This window comes from Hemiscyllium ocellatum, chromosome 49 (assembly GCF_020745735.1).
Source record: "Hemiscyllium ocellatum isolate sHemOce1 chromosome 49, sHemOce1.pat.X.cur, whole genome shotgun sequence".
Taxonomy (NCBI): Eukaryota; Metazoa; Chordata; class Chondrichthyes; order Orectolobiformes; family Hemiscylliidae; genus Hemiscyllium; species Hemiscyllium ocellatum.
In genome coordinates this window covers 4,400,340-4,426,012 of record NC_083449.1, presented here as the reverse complement: position 1 = coordinate 4,426,012, position 25,673 = coordinate 4,400,340, and the positions used below count along the sequence as shown (strand labels likewise).

The following is a 25,673-nucleotide window of genomic DNA, read 5'->3' as shown; positions in this document are numbered from 1 at the left end:
ATTTCACCGCCCACATTCACATCCAAGTCGTTAATGTACATAATGAACAGCAAGTGTCCTAGCACTGATCCCTGTGGGGCACCTCTGGTCACAGGCTTTCAATCACAAACACAACCCATCACCATCACACTTTGCATCCTGTCTGCAAGGTAATTTCAGATCAAGTTTGCTTAAGAGTCCAAGAGCCAATCTTAGACCAGCCTTTTATATGGGACTTTGTCAAAGGCTATCGGGGTGGCCTGTACCTGCCAGAATAGAGTGGCCCATATCTGTTAACACAAATTGACCGATAAGTGGAATTAAACAGCAGGACGTGAGAGACAATAGCAGAAACTAAGCACATCAGCCTGTTCACACACAGTGAGGCATAATGATACCATTGAACAACCCACTCAGAGGACAGTAATAAGGACCCAGCCTGTTTCCATTCGAAACAGTTCTGACCAGCAGACCTAAGGTCTGAGAAACGAGTAACTCCAGCCACATTAAATGAAAGGGAATTGTACCATTAAATGAACAGGCACCAGATGTTCGATACAGCCCATTAATCCCCTAAAACAACTGAGGGGGCAACAGCTAAAGTTATCTTATACTACTCCGTTTCATAACTGTATGACTTTACACATTTTAACTAACTTTAAGAGAAATCAAAATTACAAATTATTAGCAAGTAATACAATATTAACTGTTTTCTGTTTTTTCTTCATATATAATAAGGACCATGGGGCACGTAAGAAGAGCAATAGAATTTGATTAAAATTAAATACAATGAATAACAGCATTCAGGATGTCCCTCAAGATAAGCTAGACTGACAGAAACCCGAAGGGGTATCGCAAGTAACTCTGGAATGTGAACAAATAGGAGACATCGAAAGATCCCAAGGCCGAGCGATGACAGTATCTGCTAATCACCTTGAGATCATGTGAACCTGGAGCTGTCCAATGGATGCCCAACATTGATGAGGTGTCTCATATGATAGCGTATACAAAGTAAGAGGGAGGAATATATTAATCACATTGTATGTGATTGTTCACAGAAAGTGTACAATAATTACTGTTTTTTTTAATGTAAAATCAGAGTGTGCCATGCATCTCTCCTCCGAGGCCAGTCTCAGGGGAAGATCCTTAGGCCCTCTCCCTGCATTAATCGGTTTCTGCTTGAAGAAACACCTACCACTTGCCTGAATCCTGCCTGCTTCCTGAGTCTTTCTTCTCTGTTCAGGGATTATGCTCCTTCAAGTCCTTATTGTTGTCCATGTAAACTGTATCACATGCACTACTCCCATCAGTATATTTCATTGCCAGGACTAGAGGATTTGAGTTATGGGGAGAGTCCAAATAGGCTGTTGTTTTTTTCCCCTGGACTGTCTGAGGCTGAGGTATGACCTTATTGAGGTTAATAAAATCATGAGTGACATTGCGAGGGTGAATATGCAAGGTCTTCTTTCTAATGCTGGGGAGTCCAATAATAGAGGGCAAAGGTTTAAGGTGAGATGGAAAAGATTTAAAAAGCACTTGTGGGGTTACTTTATCATTGCAGAGGGTGGTGCTTGTATGGAATGAGCTACCAGAGGAAGTGGAGGTGGTGGGTACAATTGCAATCTTTTGTAGACAACTGGATAGGTACATGAAGAGGAAGGGTTCAGAGGGAGTCAGACCAAATGCTGGCCAATGGGACTTGGTCAGATTAGGATCTCTGGTCAGCACTAACAGCTTGGACCAAAGGACCTGTTTCTGTGCTGGACAACTGTATGACACTTTGAAGGCCTGACCTTGATATCACTCCTAGTTAGGTTCCGCATAATCAGAGTTGCAAAAGTCCATTGCTTTTCCCACCTTGACTTTTAAGAACAACACAGACTTGTTTTTGTGACAATGTGTTGCAGTTTTACTTGTCTGAGAATCCTACAGATACAAACAATTACAGAAAATAAGATCTTTCCTATTCACTTCAGGAAACAAGAACTGAGAACGCTCCCTTGTCCCACTCTGCTAACTGGCTGTCCACTTTACAGCAAACATTTAAACTGTTCAGTAACACAACACAGGAAGACTGAGCAGGGTCAAGTGAGTATGGGCAACCTCCCTGTGTCATAACTGTTCCTTTCAAAAATCTTTTTTAATACCTAAAATCAGTGTGTATACACAATGGAGAATAGCTGGAGTAGTCAACATTAAATTTTAGTGTCCAACGTCTTCACTAGACAAGGTGGCTCTACTCTGTGGCAGCCTGTCATATCTGATTAGAGTTTTGAAGGGCCAGTCTCATTGAGTACCACAGACCAACAGGTAGATACTAATTCCCGAGTACACAAGCCGTACAAGTGAATGGAAGAGCAGAGCAAATAGTTTCTGACTGCGCCAGTTATTGTTCTTATTCATGTAATGAAGGGTGTGAAGGAAACTGATTTCTGGACTCAACAAAGATTGAGATTATGCCAATACACAGTGGGTATAGAATAACTTGCAAAGCACAGAAACACTGTCAGGTTAGTAGGTCCACAGGCAAAAGTAGAAAAATCATGGCTACAAGGATCGCATGGTTGGGAGAGCTAGCATTTCATTAATAAAGTTAAACAGGACAGGGTAAGAGTGAAATATGTCAGTCCCAGTGTACAAGTGAACTTCTAATCAAACCTCCATAGTTTTTCAACTTATCGAAAAGACAGAGAGGTGGGCAGAGGAGGTGGGGTTGCCTTGTTAGTTAAGAACAAAATTAAATCAATGGTATTGAATGACATAGCGTCGGATGATGTGGAGTCTATGTGGGTGGAATTGAGGAACCACAAAGGCAAAAAAACCATAATTGGAGTTGTATATAGACCTCCTAATAGTGGTCAGGACCAGGGACGCAACATGAACCGGGAAATAGAGAAGGCATGTTGGAAAGGCAAGGTCACAGTGATTATGGGAGAGTTCAATATGCAGGTGGCCTGGGTAAATAATGTTGCTAGTGGCTCCAAAGAAAGGGATTTCATGGAATGCTTACAGGATGGCTTTTTGGAACAGCTTGTCATGGAGCCCACAAGGGAGCAGGCTATTCTGGACCTAGTGCTTTGCAATGAACCAGTCTTTTTAAAAGATCTTAAAGTAAGGGAACCCTTAGGAAGTAGCGATCATAATATGGTAGAGGTCAGTCTGGAGTTTGATAGAAAGAAGGCAAAATCAGATGTAATGGTGTTACAGTTAAATAAAGGTAATTATGAGGGCATGAGAGAGGAACTGACACAAATAGACTGGAAGCAGAGCCTAGTGGGGAAGACAGCAGAGCAAAAATGGCAGGAGTTTGTGGGTATAATTGAGGACACTGTACAGAGGTTCATCCCCAAGAAAAGAAAGATTATCTGGGGAGGGAATTGACAGCCATGGCTGACAAAGTCAGGAAATCTATTAAAGAAAAAGAGAGATCCTATAAAGTGGCTAAGAACAGTGGGAAAACAGAAGGTTGGGAAGGCTACAAAAACAAACAGAGGATAACAGAGTGTAATAAGAAATGAGAGTATCAAATATGAAGGTAGGCTAGCCAGTAATATTAGAAGTAATAGGAAAAGTTTCTTTCAATACATAAGAAACAAACGACAGGCAAAAGTAGACATTGGGCCACTTCAAACTGATGCAGGAAGCCTAATGATGGGAGATAAGGAAATAGCAGGAGAATTTAACAAGTACTTTGCGTCAGTTTTCACAGTGGAAGACATGAGTAATATCCCAAAAATTAAAGGGAGTCATGGGGCTGAGTTGAGTATGGTTGCCGTTACGAAAGAGATAGTGCTAGAAAAGTTAAAAAGTCTTAAAATTGATAAATCTCCTGGCCCCGATGGGATACACCCTAGAGTTCTGAGAGAGGTGGCTGAGGAAATAGCAGAGGCATTGGTTGAGATCTTTCAAGAGTCACTGGAGTCAGGAAAGGTCCCGGATGATTGGAAGATGGCTGTTGTAACCCCCTTGTTCAAGAAAGGATCAAGACAAAAGATGGAAAGTTATAGGCCAATCAGCTTAACCTCGGTTGTTGGTAAAATTCTAGAATCCATCATTAAGGATGAGGTTTCTAAATTCTTGGAAGAGCAGAGTCTGATTAGAACAAGTCAACATGGATTTAGTAAGGGGAGGTCATGCCTGACAAACCTGTTGGAATTCTTTGAAGAGGTAACAAGTAGGTTAGACCAGGGAAACCCAGTGGATGTGGTCTATCTAGACTTTCAAAAGGCCTTTGATAAGGTGCCACACGGGAGGCTGCTGAGCAAGGTGAGGGCCCATGGTGTTCTAGATGAGCTGCTGGGATGGATTGAGGATTGGCTGTCTAACAGAAGGCAGACAGTTGGGATAAAAGGTTCTTTTTCAGAATGGCAGCCGATGACGAGCGGTGTCCTGCATGGTTCAGTGTTGGGGCCACAGCCATTCGCATTATGTATTAATGATTTGGATGAGGGGACTGGGGGCATTCTAGCGAAGTTTGCCGATGATACGAAGTTAGGTGGACAGGCAGGTAGTACTGAGGAAGTGGGGAGGCTACAGAAGGATTTAGACAGATTGGGAGAGTGGTCCAGGAAATGGCTGATGGAATTTAACGTGAGCAAGTGCGAGGTCTTGCACTTTGGCAAAAAGAATAAAAGCATAGACTACTTTCTAAATGGTGAGAAAATTAGTAAAGCCAAAGTACAAAGGGATCTGGGAGTGCTAGTCGAGGATTCTCTAAAGGTAAACATGCAGGTTGAGTCTGTGATTAAGAAAGCGAATGCAATGTTGTCTCTTATCTCAAGAGGGTTGGAATATAAAAGCAGAAATGTGCTACTGAGACTTTATTAAGCTCTGGTTAGGCCCCATTTGGAGTACTGTGTCCAGTTTTGGTTCCCACACCTCAGGAAGGACATACTGGCACTGGAACGTGTCCAGCGGAGATTCACTCGGATGATCCCTGGAATGGCAGGTCTAACATATGAGGAATGGCTGAGGATCCTGGGATTGTATTCATTGGAGTTTAGAAGATTAAGGGGAGACTTAATAGAGACGTACAAGATAATACATGGTTTGGAAAGGGTGGACGCTAGGAAATTGTTTGCATTAGGTGAGGAGACTAGGACCCGTGGACACAGCCTTAGAATTAAAGGGGGTCAATTCAGAACAGAAATGCGGAGACATTTCTTCAGCCAGAGAGTGGTCGGCCTGTGGAATTCATTGCCACGGAGTGCAGTGGAGGCCGGATGCTAAATGTCTTCAAGGTCGAGATTGATAGATTCTTGTTGTCTCAAGGAATTAAGGGCTACGGGGGAACGCTGGTAAGTGGAGTTGAAATGCCCATCAGCCATGATTGAATGGCGGAGCAGACTCGATGGGCCGAATGTCCTTACTTCCACTCCTATGTCTTATGGTCTTATGGTTTTAAGTGCATGGCGTCACATTGGTCACAAAGTAAACTCCACTTGTTTATTCAGAAATACTGAACCCCCGCTACCCCCCAACCCCCCCCCCCCCCCCCCCCCCCCCCCCCCAATTACATGGTCAGAATGTATTCCAGATAAGTAGGGAAAGAAATAAATGAACATTCAGATTAATTATTCCTCCAATTATTTTACCATGGTCTAAACTTGCTGTCTGACTCTATGACTGTATGTAATTCATGTATCAATTCTGTTTTTCCAAACTGGAGGAATTAGATAGCAGGCCAAGTGTTAGAGTGAAACAAATATTGCAATTTAATTCATTTCCACAAAGTGAAAACAGAACACATCTCTTACAAAATGACTGAATAAATGCTTTGTTTTCAAGTGGTCCAAAGGGAAACGAAATATTGACATGAAAAGTTACACATTCAGACAGATACCCAGAGATTATTGGACACAGAATGAAGAAGCTCTCATAAAATGGTCTTGTTATAAACATGTGAACAATAATTCACATGTTCAAAATACATATTCAGAATATAATTTACAATCATAAACCCTACCATAGAATAGAAGTTGTGGAAATGGTCCAAAACTACTCTACACTGTCAGACACTGACAATGGTATAAAATCTCTCATTTTCTTTTACATAGAATTTCTCCAGTGCAGGTAGAGGTCATTTGGACCTCCCCCTGCAACAACTCTCCAAAGCGGATCTCGCCCAGATGTAGACCCCAACCCGAGATATTGATAACAATGTTCAAATTTTAACAATGCTGAAATTGATAATTAAACAATCACATTCACAGAGCAAAGACTGTCATCGTCACATAGCAGAAACCAACAGGTATGGGGTGATAACTTCTCTCAAGTATGCATGTACGAGAATCCTATAGAGAGAGAGAGAGAGTAATACCTCTACTCGTATATTCAGTGAGTGGAACAGGTACAGGCAGATAACTTCACTCAAGTATGCACATCACAGAAACTGACAGGGAGAGAGCGACAACTGTGCTCACATATTCACGTGGCAGAATGTGTGAGTTGCAGATTGATACATAGACTCTTGTTGTAACTGTAGAATGGTTGGGCATATTCTCACTAGAGATCCCACCTCTGCTAGTGGGGTGGCACAGTGGTTAGCACTGCTGCCTTACGGCAACAGGGTCCCAGGTTCGATTCCAGCCTTGGGTGACTGTCTGTGTGCAGAAGCTAATATTCGTAGGGTGTGGGAGTGGAGGGCAGCGAATCCTACCTGAGTCTGTCCAAAGTAGAATCCAGTACATTCAAAGTTGTAGGTATACATGAAACACATTCTTATGTCAATGGATGACACCTTACAGAGTAAAACAAGTTACACTTATAAAGGTTTGAGTTACAGTCCAGTAACATACTGACATGTAAAGACTGAAAACGGATTTATAAAAATGCTTTACATCCCAGAAACAGACGGCGCAGATTGGTGTTAGAGAATGTGGTGATGGAAAAGCACAGCAGGTCCAGCAACATCCAACGAACAGGAGAATCATAAACCCTTCATCTCAACGTTTCAGGCATAAGCCCTCTGATCCTCAGCATCTGCAGAACTCACCTCTCCTTGGGGCACAGATTGCAGGAATGTTACTAAGTAGCTGGCAAATAGTGTAACATATTACAGCTTACATCAGTGCTTGATGGTACAGAATAAAACCTCTCTTGAAATAACACTAAATGACTATTACACGGAGGAGCAGAGTCTGAATGGACAGATGTTGAGTTAATCCAAAATGTGTAAATGAGGACGCGACAGGTGCAGAGTTAAATTGACACATATATTGCATGCTAACAGTTGCTGGTTAACAGGCGTTCGCATAACACTGAGAAATGCTATAAATCCCTACATGGAGCTGCACGATGCCGAAACAGTTATTGATAGGTCTCTGGGCCCATGGTTATCAATCAAGTTCTCAGAAATATATTAATTCCACACTCGAGATGTGACTCAACTCTTGACTCAAGAAAAGTATGGCACAGAAACTTTTTCTTTCCATTTCTCTTTAACCCTGGGCAATTGAGAATGAGTTGCCTCAACCCCAAGCGTAGAAAACAATCACGGTCAGGTTCCAGCAGATTGTGTAACTTGTTGACAAATGTAATCACAATTTCAAATGGATGAGTTTTTTTTCATACATTGATAAGTTCTGTGTTAATTCAGCGTTCAGAGGAAACTAAGTGGCAGACCGATCAATGTCTTGATCATCCAGCTCTGCCTCCAGCCCCAGCTGTATTTGGGACGGAACCTTTTTCTCCCCAAAGCTGACTATTCCTGAGTAGAGGAGCGCATGCGTGAGACCCTCCCCCAGCGCTGCCATTGAGGTGCATTTACTCAGTGAGTGCAAGAGGTTTGTTTGAAACAGACCGCAATGGAGAGACTAGCGCCCAGGGAAGCGAGGGAACAGCAGGCTCCTTCCAGCAGCACATCGGGATGGGAGCCTGGGACACAGAGGGGGCTCGGAGACCGGGATTGATTCGGGGTGAGTTCAGGGAGAACCGGGGGCTGTTTGTAAGAGGCCGAGCGGAGCAGGAACTGGTCCCGGAACTTGGAGTGAGCGGGCTGGGGGGAAGAGAGAGGCCTTTCTCGGGCTGTGTGTGGGCCTGCTGAGGGAGGCAGAGCGGGAAGAAGCTGCTGTGGGACATTCCTGGAGTTTACAATCCTCTGAACTCTGTTGAGATTTCATTGTTTCCGATTGTTTGTTGAGATTGTGCAGTCAATATCGGAATCGCAGACCGACTGTAGGAATGGGATACTCCTGTAAAAGGAGTGTGTCTTGGGAAAAAATAAGGTATATCACCGTTTTTTCTCTCTCCAACAGGTAGTGTATTGGGAGTTGGATTTTGAACTGTGTTAGCATTCTGGTGGTGAGTAGTCCTACTCATGGAGCTGTGCAGTTGCTCAGTTTCTCCATCTCACTCAATTGGTATCGAATCATATGAGAAATAAATGCAATCTCCAGACAAAGAGCAGCTCAGCGCAACAATGGAATCCGATCCGTGGTTCTGTTTAAGTTGCTGGCTTATCCTAACGAATATGCGATGAATATGACATTCCTAAAGAAGGGCTTATGCCCCAAACGTCGAATCTCCTGTTCCTTGCGTGCTGCCTGACCTGCTGCGCTTTTCCAGCAACATATTTTCAGCATTGATCAATATTACCAGTCTCGCTTCACGTTGATTAATAGGTGGTGTCTATCTATCTTCCCCCAGACAAATACCTGAGGGACTAAGACACTGTAATACTTCCTCGGTTCAAAGGGAAGTCGGACCAACTGCCTCGAGCAAACAGCAGGTATGTAGCCCGTTGACATTTGAAGATTCAGTTTTAAAGATAGATAAACTGAATCCTCATCCAAAATAGACACTCAGGGTCAGCATTAAAATCTGCTTTTAATAAGAACATTTTCTACAATGTAAATAAACAAATAGATCATACTGTTACATAGTTTCAACAACCATCTGTGAGGTAGCTGCTAAGTACAGAGATGGAGGGAAACTGTGCTCATCAGCAGTTTCTCTCTCTCTCCATTCTCAGTGCACATCACCCCATTTCCAACAAGTGTTATTATTTACAGCCATCGAATCATAGAGATGTACAGCACGGAAAGAGACCCTTCGGTGCAGCCTCTACCACTTATCCATGCTGCTCATGATTTTATGAACCTCTATAAAGGTCCCTCTCCAGGGAAAACAGCTCCAGCCTATTCAGCCTCTACTGCTAACTCAAATCCTCCAACCCAAGTGAAGCACATTTACATGGAGTTTATCTGTAATTGAGAAGGGTAGCATTAATCTTTTACTGAATAGTCATCACAGACAGAGACGACAATTAAGTAATGTGATTTCCAAACAGTCTCTGCAAAAGTCTGAGTTTTTCTCGCTCCTAAATGATGACCTAGTGGTAGCTCATGTGCTACTCACAACACCTCCTTTCCATAACCCACTGGCAATACAACTTCATACAGTTCTGTCCATTTCTCATCAGCCTGAATGTGTGATGGTCTCCATTTCCTCATTAATACATTATTATTAATATAATATTATGCAGGGATATATTCATATTATTTTTCTGTGTTGGCCTTTTGGTACAATTCCTTTAAATTTTCATCTTTCTGCTGTAACTTGGTTAATTTATCTCAGCTAAAGATGTCTGCTTTGTCATCTATCTTTTCCCGGTTTGTCTCAACCATCTGATCAACCAGGGTCTCTGCTAATTTCACTTCAACTTTCTTATCTGTACTCTTTGATCTCTCCTGTTTCAACTGATGACTTTGTCACCACACAGTCTGGAAAATGCCCAGGTTATATGTCCAGCACTAATTCAGTTGCCTGAGATTTCACTGGCTTTTCAACAGCAGCACTCCTACCAGTGAATCAACAATATCATTAGCAAGGACAAATTGTATTCCCGGAGCTGAGAGTTTGTCCACTACCCCTACCACAACTTCTCCACTCGTCACTGCACTGGACACTATAACCTCACTTCTCACAACATGAATTCCCGTTACTAGTACATTTTCGAGCAATAGTCCTTCAGAGGTATGTATCACCTCATCTTTCAGCATCACAGATTGAGAGGATCTTTGTATCTCTTAATATTGTAACCACTTTACCTGATCCTCCTAGCCATGCGATTAAAACGTTACCTTCAGAGATGGATGGTTTAAGAAGATCTGGCACCTCCGTCCAGCTCGTACATTCTGGTGCAGCTTTCGAATCTCTGTTGTGCTTTCTGTTACCACTCTAACAAAATTCATTGGCTTCTCCTGTTTCCTACATCTGGCTTCCCAGTGTTTTTCCTAACCCACCAACATGATTTCATGTGGCCTACTTTATTGCAGGGAAAACACCAGAGCTTTTTAACTTCCCTTTCCCCTTCAAGGATTTCCTTTTTAACTTGTGATAAGTCATCCTTACGACCTTCACTGAGATCTATCATTTCCTTTCCATGTGAGGATTTCTCTTATCCTCAACTTCTATCTCTCATGGATTGAAATTGGTTTTAGAAGTCAAACTTTGATCAACTCATAATCATCAGCCGTTTCAGCTGCTAGTCTTGCCGTTTTAACTCTCTGCTCTTTCACATGAGTTTTCACTACTTCAGGAAGTGAATTTTTGAATTCCTGTCTAAATGCCAATTTCCAATGTTCAAACTCCCTCTCCTTCTTCCTTTCCTTTCTCTCCTTTTCTCTCTCTCTCTCGTTCTCTCTTCTGCATTTAATCATAGTTCAAAAAAAAATTCATTTCTGTTGCCCTCTCCTTGTTTTGTGCCTCTAACTCAAGTTGCAGCATTTTTCATTGAATGTTAGCCATCTCTGAAGATTCTGATGGTGTTTTCAACAAGCGTGAATGCTGAGCTACTGCTGTAATTTTCTCTCCTTTCCTCATGGAAGGACACAGCCTCAATCCCAGATTGTTTGCTATTTCCAGCAGCTTACCCTTAATCACCTTTTGTAAAAGGCCTAAAATCACTTCTTCCACCTGCAGAAAACTCTGGTTGAGTGAAAGAGCTGTTGCTCTCCGAAGCACAGTTTAAACCAACTGAATTCAAAACCTGGAACAAAAGACACTAACACCTACCATTCGCTGCCTTCAAGTCCAACAACCCTAATCCCAAATCATAACAACAGAATAAATCCTTCAAAGAGCCCCCTAACTGATATGGACCAGGCCAGACCCCCTCATAACATTTCAAGTAGCCCGGACCCGAACTTTGCTAGTTGTTTTAAGCAGGTGTAACATGGATGTTCCAGGAGTGATGTAGCTGGTCAAACCCCGTTGTTTTAAACAAAACAGAACTGATTTACAAGATTATCAAATGAAACACAAACAAATGTTCCTATGTCTTAAAAGAGGACAGAATACTAAATAACTTAACCTGTCCAAAAACCCTACAGATTATACCAACTTAATGATGCTGTTCCCAATACTTGCAATACTCCCCACAAACACCCCTTGGCACAAAAAAGATAAAATCAAACACAGGGTCTTACAGGAGAGATGTCAGAGAGAGAGAGTGCCAGCATGGACTGGCTTCTTTGGGTTCAGCAACTTTTTGACCTGCCTGACTGCTTTCAGTCAATGGCCAGACAGCTAAAGACCAAATCAAACCAGAGAAAAGCTGAGCTGGGAAAACTGGACCACTCCCCTTTCATTGTACAAGTGTTCTTTTTAAAAATGTGGAAGCCTTTTGCCTGAGGTATTATCTATTAGCTATAATTAAAATGTCCCTAAAACCCATCAAGTCAGACTTTTCAGAGCCTGTGTCTTTTATAGGCTTGTTAAAGGAGCAGCAGCATCACAGCTGACTGGTTCAAAAAGTAAAAGCTGTGGGATACAGGGTAATGTGTTGAATTGGATGCAAAGTTGGCTGAGTAACAGGAAACAAATGGTAATGGTTGATGGCTGCTCTTGTGAATGGAAAGCTGTTTCAAGTGGTGCTCTGTATAGCTCAGTGTTGGGACCTCTGCTGTTTGTTTTATACATTAAGGATTTGGACTTGAATGTGATGGGCAGATTTGTGAAATTTGCAGATGACACAAAAGTTGGCTATTTAGTGGATAGTGTAGAAGATAGCTGTCATCTCCAAAAGTATTATAGATGGTTTGGTGGAGTGGGCAGGAAAATGGCAGATGGAGTTCAGCTCTGAGAAGTGTGAGGGAATGCATTTTGGGAAGTCAAACAGTAAATGGGAATATACTGAGGGGCTGGGTGAGTGTGCAAGTGTATGGGTCACTATGGGTAGATGGAGTTGTGAAGGAGGCACGTGGAATGCTCTCCTTCATAGGCAGAGGGATGGAATTGAAAAGTAGGGATATAACAATGAAACCATATAAGGCACTGATGAGGCTACAACTGGAGTATTGTGTGCACTCTGAAAGCTTGTGCTTCCAAATATACCTATAACCTTGTGTTGTGTGATTTTTCACGAAATAGTGAGAGGGAGAGATTAGAGTACGCAGGACGAACCTGTTTCCTTTGGCAGAGAGTTCAAACACAAGGGATTATTGATTCAAACTAAGTAGTGTAGGATTACATGATACGTGAGGAATTTTTTTTATGCATAGAGTGGTGGGTATCTGGAATTTCCTGCCTGATTTGGTGCTGGAGGCAGAGACCCTAAACTCTTTTAAACAAAAATCTCTGGAACTGCACTCCCAGTTCCGTTAACTGCAAGGTTACGGGCTGCGGCAAGAAGATGGGATGAGAAAGGGCCTTTGGGTGTTTTTGGGTTGGCATGGATAAGACGGCTAAGTAGCCCCCTCTGTGCTGTATTATTTTTATGATTCTATAGTTATCAATTGGACCCTGCCAGTCTTTGCAGTGTGAATATGTAAATATATTGACCATATAATGAATGTTACAGTTTTATAACTACACTCTCACATTCTCCAAGCAGAAACTGACAGACATAGATCAATAACTAAACTCACATATCCAAATACCCACTTGCATCTGGTAGGTCCCATTTATGGAGCTGTACGGGTGTTGTTTCATTTCTGGATCTCATTCCTTTGGGCTTACTATTTTAATAAAAAATGGACAAGGAACAGCTTAGGGCCGGAGTGGAATCAGACCCATGGTTCGGTTGACATTGCTGGCTTTAATTTAAAAAAAACCTTAATGATGAGGAACTGAATGTTACGTTGATGTTGCCAATCACAGGAGGTATCCCTTCTGTCTTCCTCCAGGCAAGTACTCAAAGGACCAAGACAATGTAATATTCCCTCGGTACAGAGCCAAGTGTGACCAGTTGCTTCGAACAAACAGCAGGTATGTTACTGCTATCAGAGTGAAGAACAATCCTTTCCACAGTCACAGAGTGGATTGAGTCAGGTTCACATTGAGCTCCATTCCCAGAGAGATATGTTCAAACCAAGAGTCAAACACCACCAAGGAAACTGAAGTTTATATTTTTTAATCTATATTCTAAATGCATCCTACCCAGTTTCAATCAACTTGAATGCATTCTCATCCAAAATATACACTGCATTAAAATATGAACATCGAACAGTACGGACAGGAATGGGTCCTTCGGCCCACCATGTTGTGCCGAACATGCCACCAAAATGCAATTAATCCCTTCTCCCTGGCTTGGTCCATAATCCTCTAGTCTTTACATATTCATTTGCTTACCTAAAAGTCCTTTCAATACCCTTGTTGTATCTTCCTCCATCTCCACCCCAGGCAGTGTGTCCCACTGCTACCATCACTTTGTTTAAAAATAAAACTGCCCCTTATGTCTCAGAGTCATAGAGATGTACAGCATAGGCCAGGTGCTGGCAGCAGGAGTAGATTGGGTTGGGATATCTGGTCGGCATGGACTGGTAGGAGCCTAATACCGTCAAAATTGCCCTTTCTCCAATTTAGAATTTCAACTTTTGGATCTGGTCTATCCTTTCCCATCACTATTTTAAATCTAATAGAATTATGGTCGCTGGCCCAAAGTGCTCACCCACTGACACCTCAGTCACCTGCCCTGCCTTGTTTCCCAAGAGTAGGTCAGGTTTTGCATCTTCTCTGGTAGATACATCCACATAGTGAATCAGAAAATTGTCGTGTACGCACTCAACAAATTGCTCTCCATCTAAACCTTGAACACTATGTCAGTCCCAGTCTATGTTTGAAAAGTTAAAATCCCCTACCATAACCACCCTATTATTCTTACAGATAGAGTCATAGAGATGTACAGCATGGAAACAGACCCATCCGTCCAACCCGTCCATTCCAACCAGATATCCCAACCCAATCTAGTCCCACCTGCCAGCACCCGACCCATATTCAAACTCTTCCTATTCATATAACCATCCAAATGCCTCTTAAATGTTGCAATTGCACCAGCCTCCACCACATCCTCTGGCAGCTCATTCCATACACGAACCACCCTCTATGTGAAAAGGTTGCCCCTTTGGTCTCTTTTATATCTTTCCCCTCTCACCCTAAACCTATGCCTTCTAGTTCTGGACTCCCTGACCCCAGGGAAAAGACTTTGCTTATTTATCCTATCCATGCTCCTCATAATTTTGTAAACCTCTATAAGGTCACCCCTCAGCCTCCGACGCTCCAGGGAAAACAGCCCCAGACTGTTCAGCTTATCTTATCGCTCAGATCCTCCAACCTTGGCAACATCCTTGTAAATCTTTTCTGAACCCTTTCAAGTTTCACAACATCTTTCCGATAGGAAGGAGACCAGAATTGCACGCAATATTCCAACAGTGGCCGAACCAATGTCCTGTACAGCGCAACATGACTCCTAACTCCTGTTCTCCATACTCTGACCAATAAAGGAAAAGATACCAAACGCCTTCTTCACTATCCTATCTACCTGCGACTCTACTTTTGAGGAGGTATGAACCTGCACTCCAAGGTTTCTTTGTTCAGCAACACTCCGTAGGACCTTACCATTAAGTATATAAGTCCTGCTAAGATTTTCTTTCCCAAAATGCAGCACCTCGCATTTATCTGAATTAAACTCCATCTGCCACTTCTCAGCCCATTGGCCCATCTGGTCCAGATCCTATTGTAATCTGAGGTCACCCTCTTCGCTGTCCACTACACCTCCAATTTTAGTGTCATCTGCAAACTTACTAACTGTACCTCTTATGCTCGCATCCAAATCATTTATGTAAATGACAAAAGGTAGAGGGCCCAGCACCGATCCTTGTGGCATTCCACTGGTCACAGGCCTTCAGTCTGAAAAACAACCCTCCACCACCACCTTCTGTCTTCTACTTTTGAGCCAGTTCTGTATTCAAATGTATTCCATGAGATATAACCTTGCTAATCAGCTCCCATGGTGAACCTTGTCGAACACTTTACTGAAATTAAAATGCCTGGAGCCTAAATCCAGCACCTTAGACCACTCGGCCACGCTACCGTGGTTATAGCTGAGACCTCCTTACAAGTTTGATTCTCAATTTCCCTCTGACTATTCGGAGGTCTATAATACAATCCCAATAAGGTGATTATCCCTTTCTTATTTCTCAGTTCCACCCAAATAACTTCCCTGGATGTATTTCCAGGAACATCCTCTCTGAGCACAGCTGTAATGTTATCCCTTCTCAAAATGCCACACCCCCTCCTCTTTTGCATCCCTTTATGTCCTTCCTGTAGCATTTGTATCCTGTAACATCAAGCTGCCAATCCTGCCCATCCCTGAGCCATGTTTCTGTAATTGCTATGATATCCCAGTCCTATGTTCCTAACTATGCCCTAAGTTCATCTGCTTTCCCTGCATTTACTTCCCTTGCCTTGAAGTAAATGCAGTTTAGTTTATTCGTCCTACCTTGTCCCTGCTTGCCCTGATTGTTTGTCTCACTTCTGTTCTTAACTGTACCAGTCTCAGACTGATCTCTTTCCTCACTACGTCCGTGGTCCCGTTTCCCCCCGCCCACCTTACTAGTTTAAATTGTCCCGAGCAGATCGAAGAAATTTCCTGCCAGTATATTAGTCCCCTTCCAATTTAGGTGCAATCCGTCCTCCTTATAAAAGTCACTTCTACCCCAAAAGAGATTCCAATGATCCAAAAATATGAATCCTTCCCCATGCACCAGTTCCTCTGCCATGCATTCATCTGTTCTATCCTCCTATTCCTGCTCTCACTAGCTTGTAAATTCCTTTTTAAATTTCTGCCTAACTCTCTGTAATCTCCCTTCAGAATCACAACCTTTTCCCTTCCTATGTTGTTGGTTCCAATGTGGACAATGACCTCTTGCTGTCCCCTCTTCACCCGTGAGAACATTCTGTACCCTCTCTGAGACACCCTTGATCCTGGCACCACGGAACCAACACCATTCTGCTTTATCGCTGCTGGCCACAGAAACGTCTGTCTGTACCTCGGACGACAGAATCCCCTCACACAATTGATCTCTTGGAAGCCGATGTACCCCTCGTTGCATTCGAGCCAGTCTCAGTACCAGAAACTTGGATTCTCAGGGGAATGTAGCATGAACAGCCATCACCCCCCTACACTTTCCAGAACATCATACCTGTACAAAGGGAAATCAAATATTGACATGAAGAGGTACACATTCAGACAGATACCAGAGGTGATTGGACACACAGTGAGAAAGCTCTCATAAAGTGGTCTGTTTATAAACATGTGAACAATAAATTCAAATACAGATGCCGAATATAACTTAATCAAAAACTGTGCCATTGAATAAAAGTTGTGGAAATTATCCAAACTGCTTTACACTGTTGAGATTGATTAATGATAGCAAAAGTCTCACTTTCATTTACAATACATAGAATTTCTCCAGTGCAGAGAGAGGTAATTTGGCCCAGTCCCCTGCAACAACTCTCCAAATCTGATCCCACATAGACGTAGACCCCACCCTATCCCCATAACTTCACGTTTACCACAGTTAACCCACTGACACTGCACATCCTTGAATAATACAGGACAATTTACCATGGCTATTCCAGCAAACCTGCACATGTTTGGACCATGCAAAGAAACTAGAGCACGCAGAGGAAACTTATGCAGACACTGGCAGAAGGTGCAAACTGCACACAGATAATGAACCAAGGCTGGAATTGAATCTGCGTCCCTGGCACAACTGTGCCACCATGCCACCCTGACATGGATGGCAATAGATAAAATCTTATTCATGTTGAGCAATAGAGATTTGAAGTAAATAGAGCTCCTGCTGTTTCTGCAAGTGTCATGTTTAACAGAGACAAATGTGTAAGTACACTCACTTATTCACAGAACACAAACTGACAGGTACAGATACTTTCCGGTACAGATGCACTCATCCATTCAGCTTCAACTATATGTCAGGGATAGACTGATGATTGCAGAAACTGTCTGATACAGATTGAAATCTGCACTCAAACATTCACGTTGCAGAAACTGACCGGTACATTTTGATAACACACCCACATTCCCAGAGCAGAATCTACAGGTATATATTGATAACTACATTTTTACATTCACCTAGAACCTAATGAGGCAGATTGATAACTAAAATCACATTGACATAGCAAAAGCTGACAGGTAGAGACTGATAATGCCACTCTCATATTCACACAGCAGAAACTGACAAGGGCAGATAAATAATTGGACTGTCATCACATCACAGAAACTGACAGGGAGAGATAGATGACTAGACAGTCATATTCAAATTAAAGAAACTGATGGACAGATCAATAACGACACTTCCATATTCACAGATCAGAAACTGACAGGTACAAATGGATAGGCAAAGCTGAGGACTGCAGATACTGGAGATTAGAGTCAGGAGTGTGGTACTGGAAAGGTACAGGCCAGAAAGCATCCAAGGAGCAGAAGAATCGACGTTTTGTTTAAAAGCCCTTCATCAGTACAGGTGGATAACTACACCAATTCATTCACATCGAAGAAACTGACAGGAAAATAATGATAACTAAACTCATGCATTCCTGTCGCTGAAAGCAACAGGTACATTTCAATATGGACCCCCACATGTTCACTTCACAGAAGATGGCAGGTTGACATTGATAACTACGTTCACATTTTAACAATACAGAAACTGACATGGACGATTGATTAAACTATCCCATTTGAGAGTAGAAACTGTTGTTTTCACACAGTAGAAACCAACAGGTCTAGGGTGAGAAATTCACATAGGTATGCACATAGCAGAATCTTACTGGGAAAGTGTGATCCCTGTACCCTCATATTCAAATAGCAGAAGCTTAGAGATGCAGATTGATATGCTCTCATTATACGTATAAAATGGTTGGGTATATTCTCATTGGAGTTTTGAAGAACAATGGATGACCTTTAGAGCAAAATAAAAATGATCTGAAGGGAGTTGACAGAGTTGATGCTGGGGTTATGTCACTGCTCATGAGAGAATCCCGAGTGAGGGACACAGTTTTGAACAGGAAGCCTTCTGTCTAAGAAAGCAATGCAGAACATTGTCCCCTTATTCTGTTCCACAGAAAGCTGTTAGGGTTGAGTTATCAGCTTACTTTATGCTAATGTAGCCATATATCTTTTTTGATACATCAGGGAGTCTTTGGTTATGGGCACTAAACATCAAAATGAGATGAAGACCATAACTAAAGTCTTTGTGATCTCTTCTCAGGACAGAGTACACACATGCAGATAGAAATGTCACAGAATTCTCAAGCTTCTTATGGTCTTCTGCTTTGAGATATTTAAAGTGACAGAAGATTGAAAGAAATTAATAACTACAGCAGAGACACTGTATCTGCAGCATCATTCACTATACACTTTATCTTTAACTTACTGATGTGTGTGTGCTCACAGATCACACACTGATCGATTCAGTTATAAGTTACCCAGATATATCAAGGATGGAGTGGAAAAAAAACCACCCATTTCATCAGAAACTTTGAGATGTTGAGATATTTGCTCTATGTCATGCCAGTAATTGACTGATACTGAGTAAATACAAGATTAGAAAGAATAAACTGGCATTTATAGAATGAAATACTGAGTCAGTTGCAAAGCAATAAATCGTTAGGATATAATACAACTATTGATTGTTTATGCCAGTTTCTAGCCAATGTAACATCCGCAGTGATGTTGCAGATATTGTCAGTAACAATGTACATTATCCTTTATCAAAATGCTGCAGTTATAAATACAAACCCAAGTTCAATTTGCAGAAGCTGATATTCATGGGGCATGGGAGTGGAGGGTAGTGAGTCCTACCTGAGTCTGTCCAAAGTGGTACCTGGTACTTTCAAATTTCACACCGACAGAGTAAAGCAACAAGGTACACTTTGGAAGGTTTGAGTTACAGTCCAGTAACATACTGACATGTTAAGATTGTGAAGTAGAGTTTACAAAAATACATCTCAGAAACAGACGGGCACAGATTGGAGTCGAGAGTGTAGTCCTGGAAAAGCGCAGCATGTCAGGCAGCATCCGAGGAGCAGGAGAATCGTTGTTTTAAGCATAAGCCCTTCATCTCGACGTTTTGGGCATAAGCCTCTGATCCCCAGCATCTGCAGTTCTCACTTTCTCCTGGGGGCACAGATTGGAGGAATATTTCTAAATGGCTGGCAAATAGTGTAACGTTTTACCGCTCACATCAGTGTTTGATGGTTACAGAATAAAATCGGTCTTGAAATAACACTGACTATTAGATGGAGGACCAGAGCCTCATTGGACAGATGTTGAGTTAATGCAAAATGTGTAAATTAGAACATGACAGATATAAAGTTAAAGTGACACATATATGTATAACATGCTGACAGTTGCTGGTTAACAGGCATTCGCGTAAGACGGAGAAAAGTTATAAATCCCTGCATGAAACTGCAAGACGCCTAATTGAAAAGTGCAGCAACGTGGTTCAGTACACTGCAGGTACTTTCAAAGCACCCAGTTATCGATACGTTTCTGGGCCCATAGTTATCAGTCAAGATCTCAGAAATATATTCATCAATATATGACTCAACAAAAGTACTCCATATAAACTTTTTCTTATAATTTCTCCAACTCCGTGCAATTGAGAATGAGTTGGATGAACCCCAAGTGGAGAAAACATTCAGTCAGGTTCCAGTGGTATGTGAAGCTTGACAGCAAATGTAATCGCAATTTCGAATGGATGAGAGCTTTTTTTCACACAGTGAAAAGTTCTGTGTTAATTCCATCCTATACAGAGGAACAGAACAGACATGCGGAACTAGAAACACATCAGCATCACAACAAGCAAAAGGAAACCGAGCCAATACCACCGTCACTTTCTGTGTCGCAGACACAAAACAAATCTCCCTCAGTCAGACTGACAGGAACAGAATCACCATCCACTTCACGTTTCGTTGCAGATACACATTGGATCTCACTAACCAATCAGAGAGACTCCGTGTTTGGGAATGCCTCTTGGTAAACTACCCAATCTAAGGCAAGCCTTTCCCCATCCCTCATTAGCATTGCTTACGCCGTCAGTCTATAAAGAGGGAGCTCCGAGCCCACTGTACCTTATTCTGTTTCTGAAAGTGAGTAGGACGATGGCTGATGAGAAGAAAGCCCAGCAAACCTCCAAGAAGGGCGCGAAGAAAATCATTAAGAAGGCGCCAGCAAAGGGCAGCAGGAAGAGGAAAAGGTCCAGGAGAGAAAGTTACTCCATCTACATCTACAAAGTGATGAAGCAGGTTCACCCCGACACCGGCATCTCCTCCAAGGCCATGAGCATCATGAACTCGTTCGTCAACGATATTTTCGAGCGCATCGCGGGGGAGGCTTCCCGCCTGGCCCATTACAACAAGCGCAGCACCATCAGCTCCCGGGAAATCCAGACCGCTGTGCGGCTGCTGTTGCCCGGGGAGCTGGCCAAGCACGCCGTGTCGGAGGGCACAAAGGCAGTGACCAAGTACACCAGCTCCAAGTGAAGGACCGCACTGCACTGAAACACACACATTCACAACCCAAAGGCTCTTATAAGAGCCATCCTCAACGTCCCTAAGATAGCTGAACCATTCCTTCGGTTGTTTGTTTTAGTTCGTGATTATTGATAGAGCAATTTAACTTATCGCGTTATATGTTTCTGAGTTAATAAGTGCTTTTTTGCAAATTATTCGGGAGTGGGGTGGACGAGAGCAGATCAGGCGCCAGTGAGTCATTTTTAATCTTGTTTACCCCTGACAGAAAAATGCCCACGTCTTTCACCCCCACGTTGATGCATTTTCCCTTCTGATTTACTTTACATTTCCAATGCGCGGGTTTGAGCCGACTTCTCGCTCTGCAAAATAACACTTCATGCCGTTGGTGAGAAATTCCAAAGCGAACCAAGAGAACACCAACACAGCTACCGGACAGAAACGTGGAGCTTTTGCTGAATTTGATCGAGATCGATAAGGGAGGTCAGCTTTAAAATATCGCCTGAAAAATAAACGTGTTCGCCCTCGATGCTGAGCCGGAAGAATGCTGTGTGCTGTTTTATCAGCATATCGGGGTGGGATTGAAATGTGAAAAGGAAAGACAGGTTGCAGACTGCGGTGTTTGACCTGTTGTTTCTCTGCTTCTTAAGGTTTAGAAAATAACCCACTCTCAAGATCAGAAATGGACAGTTACAGATCGGCAAATGAGGGAGAGTAAGACCGTGTGAGAACAGTCCACATTTGTAAACTAAAAGTAAATAACATGGGTCTTAATATTTTTTCAACTTGCTCAGTTTTTTGTACTTCATTTTTCAGGTAAAACATACTGCTTTGTTTGGAATTTGGCGGGCTTTTCAAATTGTAAAGAAAGCGGTTGATGATTTGGCGCCGGTACTTTCCGCCCTCCTCCCCGGGCCCTCTCCGGATTGGGGAATGAGGCAGATATCTGATTGGGAATTGAAACAACATTAGGCGGGGCTGAACAATGGGACCAATCAGAAACAGCCGCCCCACCATTCCTCCCGAAGGTATAAGAGGCCGCAATGTGGGCGGAGTGTAGCATTCTCTGTGAAAGTGTCTGTGACCATGTCTGGGAGAGGAAAGGGCAGTGGGAAAGGTCGCGCCAAGGCGAAGTCTCGGTCGTCCCGGGCTGGCCTGCAGTTCCCGGTGGGCCGTGTTCACAGGATCCTGAGAAAGGGTAACTATGCTGAGCGTGTGGGTGCCGGAGCGCCGGTCTATCTGGCTGCGGTGCTGGAGTATCTGACGGCTGAAATCCTGGAGCTGGCCGGCAACGCGGCCCGGGACAACAAGAAGACCCGCATCATCCCCAGGCACCTGCAGCTGGCCGTGCGCAACGACGAGGAGCTCAACAAGCTGCTGGGAGGGGTGACCATCGCTCAGGACGGGGTGCTGCCTAATATCCAGGCCGTGCTGCTGCCCAAAAACCCGCCGCTGCTGGATCTGCTAAAAAGTGAAGTGATCATTCTTGAATCTGACAACCCAAAGGCTCTTTTAAGAGCCACTCACAGCATCTGTGAAAGGAACTGAATTCTCTGTCGGGTTGAATTACTTTCCTTATAATGTGTAGAACCCTTGCCGTTTTACCTAACATTGCTACATTTCAATCTTCTTGTTATTGGATATTGTTACTGTCGGTGGCAGCAGAGGAAAATTGTAAGAGTGTCTGGATACTTTATTCCTCATTAGGGTCACTGCCTGAGTGACCTTTATGTTTGATCAATGAGTCTAGAATAGTGTCACGGATGTTCCCGATCGGGTTTGGCTTCACGTTTCCGTTAATACATCAATAAGCTGATTCCTCCCACTGTCTGCAGCGTTTCCCTCTTCATTTCATTCTCTGCTCGGTTCATTCTTCCCTCCACCCCCTGATGCACGTACACCTCACTATTACAAAGATGGGATTCTTTACATCAGCTTACACAACAGTAGCCTCAATTGGCCGAATAACCTCATCCACACTACAGGTGTACATACAATTGTAAAATCATTTGCCACCGTAAACAGCAACAAAGTGAACAGTCCACTCCGAATGCTCTCTGCCGTACCGCAAAACACGGTACTGGTACATTTTCGAAACTGAGATAATTTTAAAAGACGCGATAAACGTGAAATAACCTGCCACAATAACAGTTCCCTCAATGCGCTGCCTCTCACGACCTCAGGTCCCCGCTCACTTTCGGAGGGTTTGGGTGGCTCTGAAAAGAGCCTTTGGTTCGCTGGAAAAGGGTCGCTTTACCCTCAGCCGCCGAATCCATAGAGAGTGCGGCCCTGGCGTTTCAGAGCGTACACCACATCCATGGCGGTGACCGTCTTGCGCTTGGCGTGCTCAGTGTAGGTGACCGCATCCCTGATCACATTCTCCAAGAAAACCTTCAGCACCCCGCGGGTCTCCTCGTAGATCAAGCCCGAGATGCGCTTGACCCCTCCACGGCGAGCCAGGCGCCGGATGGCTGGTTTCGTGATGCCCTGGATGTTATCACGGAGCACTTTGCGGTGCCGCTTCGCTCCGCCTTTTCCCAGGCCTTTGCCTCCTTTACCTCTTCCAGACATCACGCTTCTTCACTCCAATCGCTGCCGAATGAGAGCCGAGCTGCCGCCCCTTCCTTTTTTATACAGCCCGGCCCGACCTGACTGAGAAAGAGCTGACAGAGAGTGAGAGGCGGGTCCGGAGGGAAACTGAGTGACAGACAGATCATCCAGCTCACTCCCGCCCCAACTGTATCTGGGACTGATAGTTTTCACCCCAAAGCTGACTGTTCCTGAGTGGAGGAGCGCATGCGTGAGACCCTCCCCCAGCGCTGCCATTGAGGAGCATTTACTCAGTGAGTGCAAGAGGTTTGTTTGAAACAGACCGCAATGGAGAGATCAGCGCCCAGGGAAGCGAGGGAACAGCAGCCTCCTTCCAGCAGCACATCGGGATGGGAGCCTGGGACACAGAGGGGGCTCCGAGACCGGGATTGATTCGGGGTGACTTCAGGGAGAACCGGGGGCTGTTTGTAAGAGGCCGAGCGGAGCAGGAACTGGTCCCGGAACTTGGAGTGAGCGGGCTGGGGGGAAGAGAGAGGCCTTTCTCGGGCTGTGTGTGGGCCTACTGAGGGAGATTCATGCGGTTTCCAATCCTCTGAACGAACCCTGTTTTAATTTCAATGTGTTTTCCGCTCTTTCTTGAATTTAGGTGGACCAACTGAAGGCATATGATAGTCTTGTAAAAACATTACAATTAGCGCCGTTTTTCCTCTTTCGAACAGGGAGTTGGATATTGAACTGTGTAAGCGTGCTGGTGGTTGAGTATTCCCATTCATGGTGCTGGGTAGTTGTTGCTCAGTTTCTGGATCTCACTCAACTGATATCAAGTTAAAAATCCCAACACCAGGTTATAGTCCAACAGGTTTTTTTGAAGCACTTGATGTGTAACATTATGCACTAGCATCTCCAAATCAACTGGTATCGAATCACAAGAAAAACAAACAATTCCCAGACAGAGAGCAGCTTAGGGCAACAATGGAATCAGATCCGTGGTTCTGGTAAAGTTGTTGGTTTAATAAAAAAAACCATCATACTTAATATGCAATAAATGTGACAATGATCAGTTCAATATTGCCAGACTAGCCTCTTGTTGATTTGTAGGTGGTGTCCCTGTGTCTTCCTTCAGAAAAACACCTGAGAGACTAAGACGCTGTAAAACTTCCTCAGTTCAAATCACAGAGTAACCAGCTGTCTCTAACAAACGGAAGGTATGTAGCCCATTGATGTTTACACACCAGTGTTGGAGGTAGATATACTGAGTTCTCATCTAAAATAGACGTTCAGGAATAGCATTAAAATCTGCAGTTATTAAGAGCATTTTCAAAGTTACAATGAAGATAGTCAAATAGGCAACATTGTTGCATCATTTCAATGACCATCTGTGAAATAGGGCTTAAGTACAGAGATGGAGGGAAACTGCTCACCGACAAGGCAAGAGTTACTGAAGAGTCGTTGAGTCACAGAGACAGAGAGCATGCAAACAGACCCTTCGGTCCAACTTGTCCAGATATCCTAACCTAATCTGGTCCCATTTGCCAGCACTTCCCCATCTCCGTCTAAACCGTTCCTATTCATATTGTTAAAGTACAGATTTGAGATGGCCCTGGGAATCACTTGTGGACTCAGACCTATAAGCCTTGTCCTGGAGATCCTGGTTCGTTCTGAAAATCGTACTGTTTGGTAGTCTGGAATAAAAACCTCTTACAAACAGTTTAGCTCAATTTTAGCCTTGCTCTTTATTTATCAATAGCATCACTGTTACAACGTAACATTGACACCTAAAACCTTAGAAATGTAGGATACCAGCTCTTCCTTTAAGAGCCCTCGCACACTACTCCACTCTTCTGTCTCAAATAGGCTTCCTTTTTACAAAATTTTACAATAAACGCTGCATGTTCTTAATTAGACAGACAGTGGAAAGGCAATAATTTGTAAGGAAGAGAAGTTAATTAACAGGTCTGTGCGCTTTACTGATCACTCCTGTAGGCCCTTAGCCATCCATCAGGTGGGAAAACAAATCCAGCCCAGTCAGTACCTGTTGGTGAGGTAAGTCCCTGTCTAAACTAAGTGGGAGAGGGCATAAGGTAACCTTGCACAGCTTGCATGTCAGATATCATTGTTTTACAAAATGGCATCTTAGTGAGGAGGGCAAGCTTTGACCATAAAATGGCTTCCTGACAGATTGTGTCAGAATCTCTTCAATGATCAGTTTAGAATAATTTTTAATCTAGGAGCAGACTCCTGCTTTTTATCTTAAACATAAAATCATTCTGTACCTGAGGCTGAAAGGTTACATTTTAGAGTCTGCATTTCATAATCAGTGATGGCTTCATCTCACTCACTCTCTCTCACACAATAAGAATCCGTTATAA

General features: G+C 43.3%; 4 protein-coding genes and 1 long non-coding RNA gene across 5 annotated transcripts in view; 4 read left to right on the top strand and 1 right to left on the bottom strand.

Moving 5' to 3' along the window:
- The window catches only part of LOC132837100 (histone H4), a 1,051,674-nt gene that overhangs the window by 958,642 nt on the left and 67,359 nt on the right, over positions 1-25,673 (top strand). The window lies entirely within an intron of this gene.
- LOC132837278 (uncharacterized) lies at positions 7,763-13,180 on the top strand. The gene is made up of 3 exons (XR_009647500.1): positions 7,763-7,895; positions 8,626-8,707; positions 13,107-13,180. It is a non-coding gene; the product is annotated as an uncharacterized LOC132837278 (long non-coding RNA).
- LOC132837286 (histone H2B 7-like) lies at positions 20,386-20,766 on the top strand. The gene has a single exon (XM_060856960.1). It carries the CDS (start codon positions 20,386-20,388, stop codon positions 20,764-20,766), a length of 381 nt encoding a protein of 126 aa, XP_060712943.1.
- Positions 21,841-22,669, top strand: LOC132837121 (late histone H2A.2.2-like). The gene has a single exon (XM_060856820.1). It carries the CDS (start codon positions 21,841-21,843, stop codon positions 22,300-22,302), a length of 462 nt encoding a protein of 153 aa, XP_060712803.1. The 3' UTR covers positions 22,303-22,669.
- On the bottom strand, positions 23,014-23,340 carry LOC132837215 (histone H4). The gene has a single exon (XM_060856936.1). It carries the CDS (start codon positions 23,323-23,325, stop codon positions 23,014-23,016), a length of 312 nt encoding a protein of 103 aa, XP_060712919.1. The 5' UTR covers positions 23,326-23,340.

Excerpts from the sequence above, each read along its gene's own strand:
- LOC132837286 (XM_060856960.1), top strand. The coding sequence starts at position 20,386 with ATGGCTGATGAGAAGAAAGCCCAGCAAACCTCCAAGAAGGGCGCGAAG.
- LOC132837121 (XM_060856820.1), top strand. The coding sequence starts at position 21,841 with ATGTCTGGGAGAGGAAAGGGCAGTGGGAAAGGTCGCGCCAAGGCGAAG.
- LOC132837215 (XM_060856936.1), bottom strand. The coding sequence starts at position 23,325 with ATGTCTGGAAGAGGTAAAGGAGGCAAAGGCCTGGGAAAAGGCGGAGCG.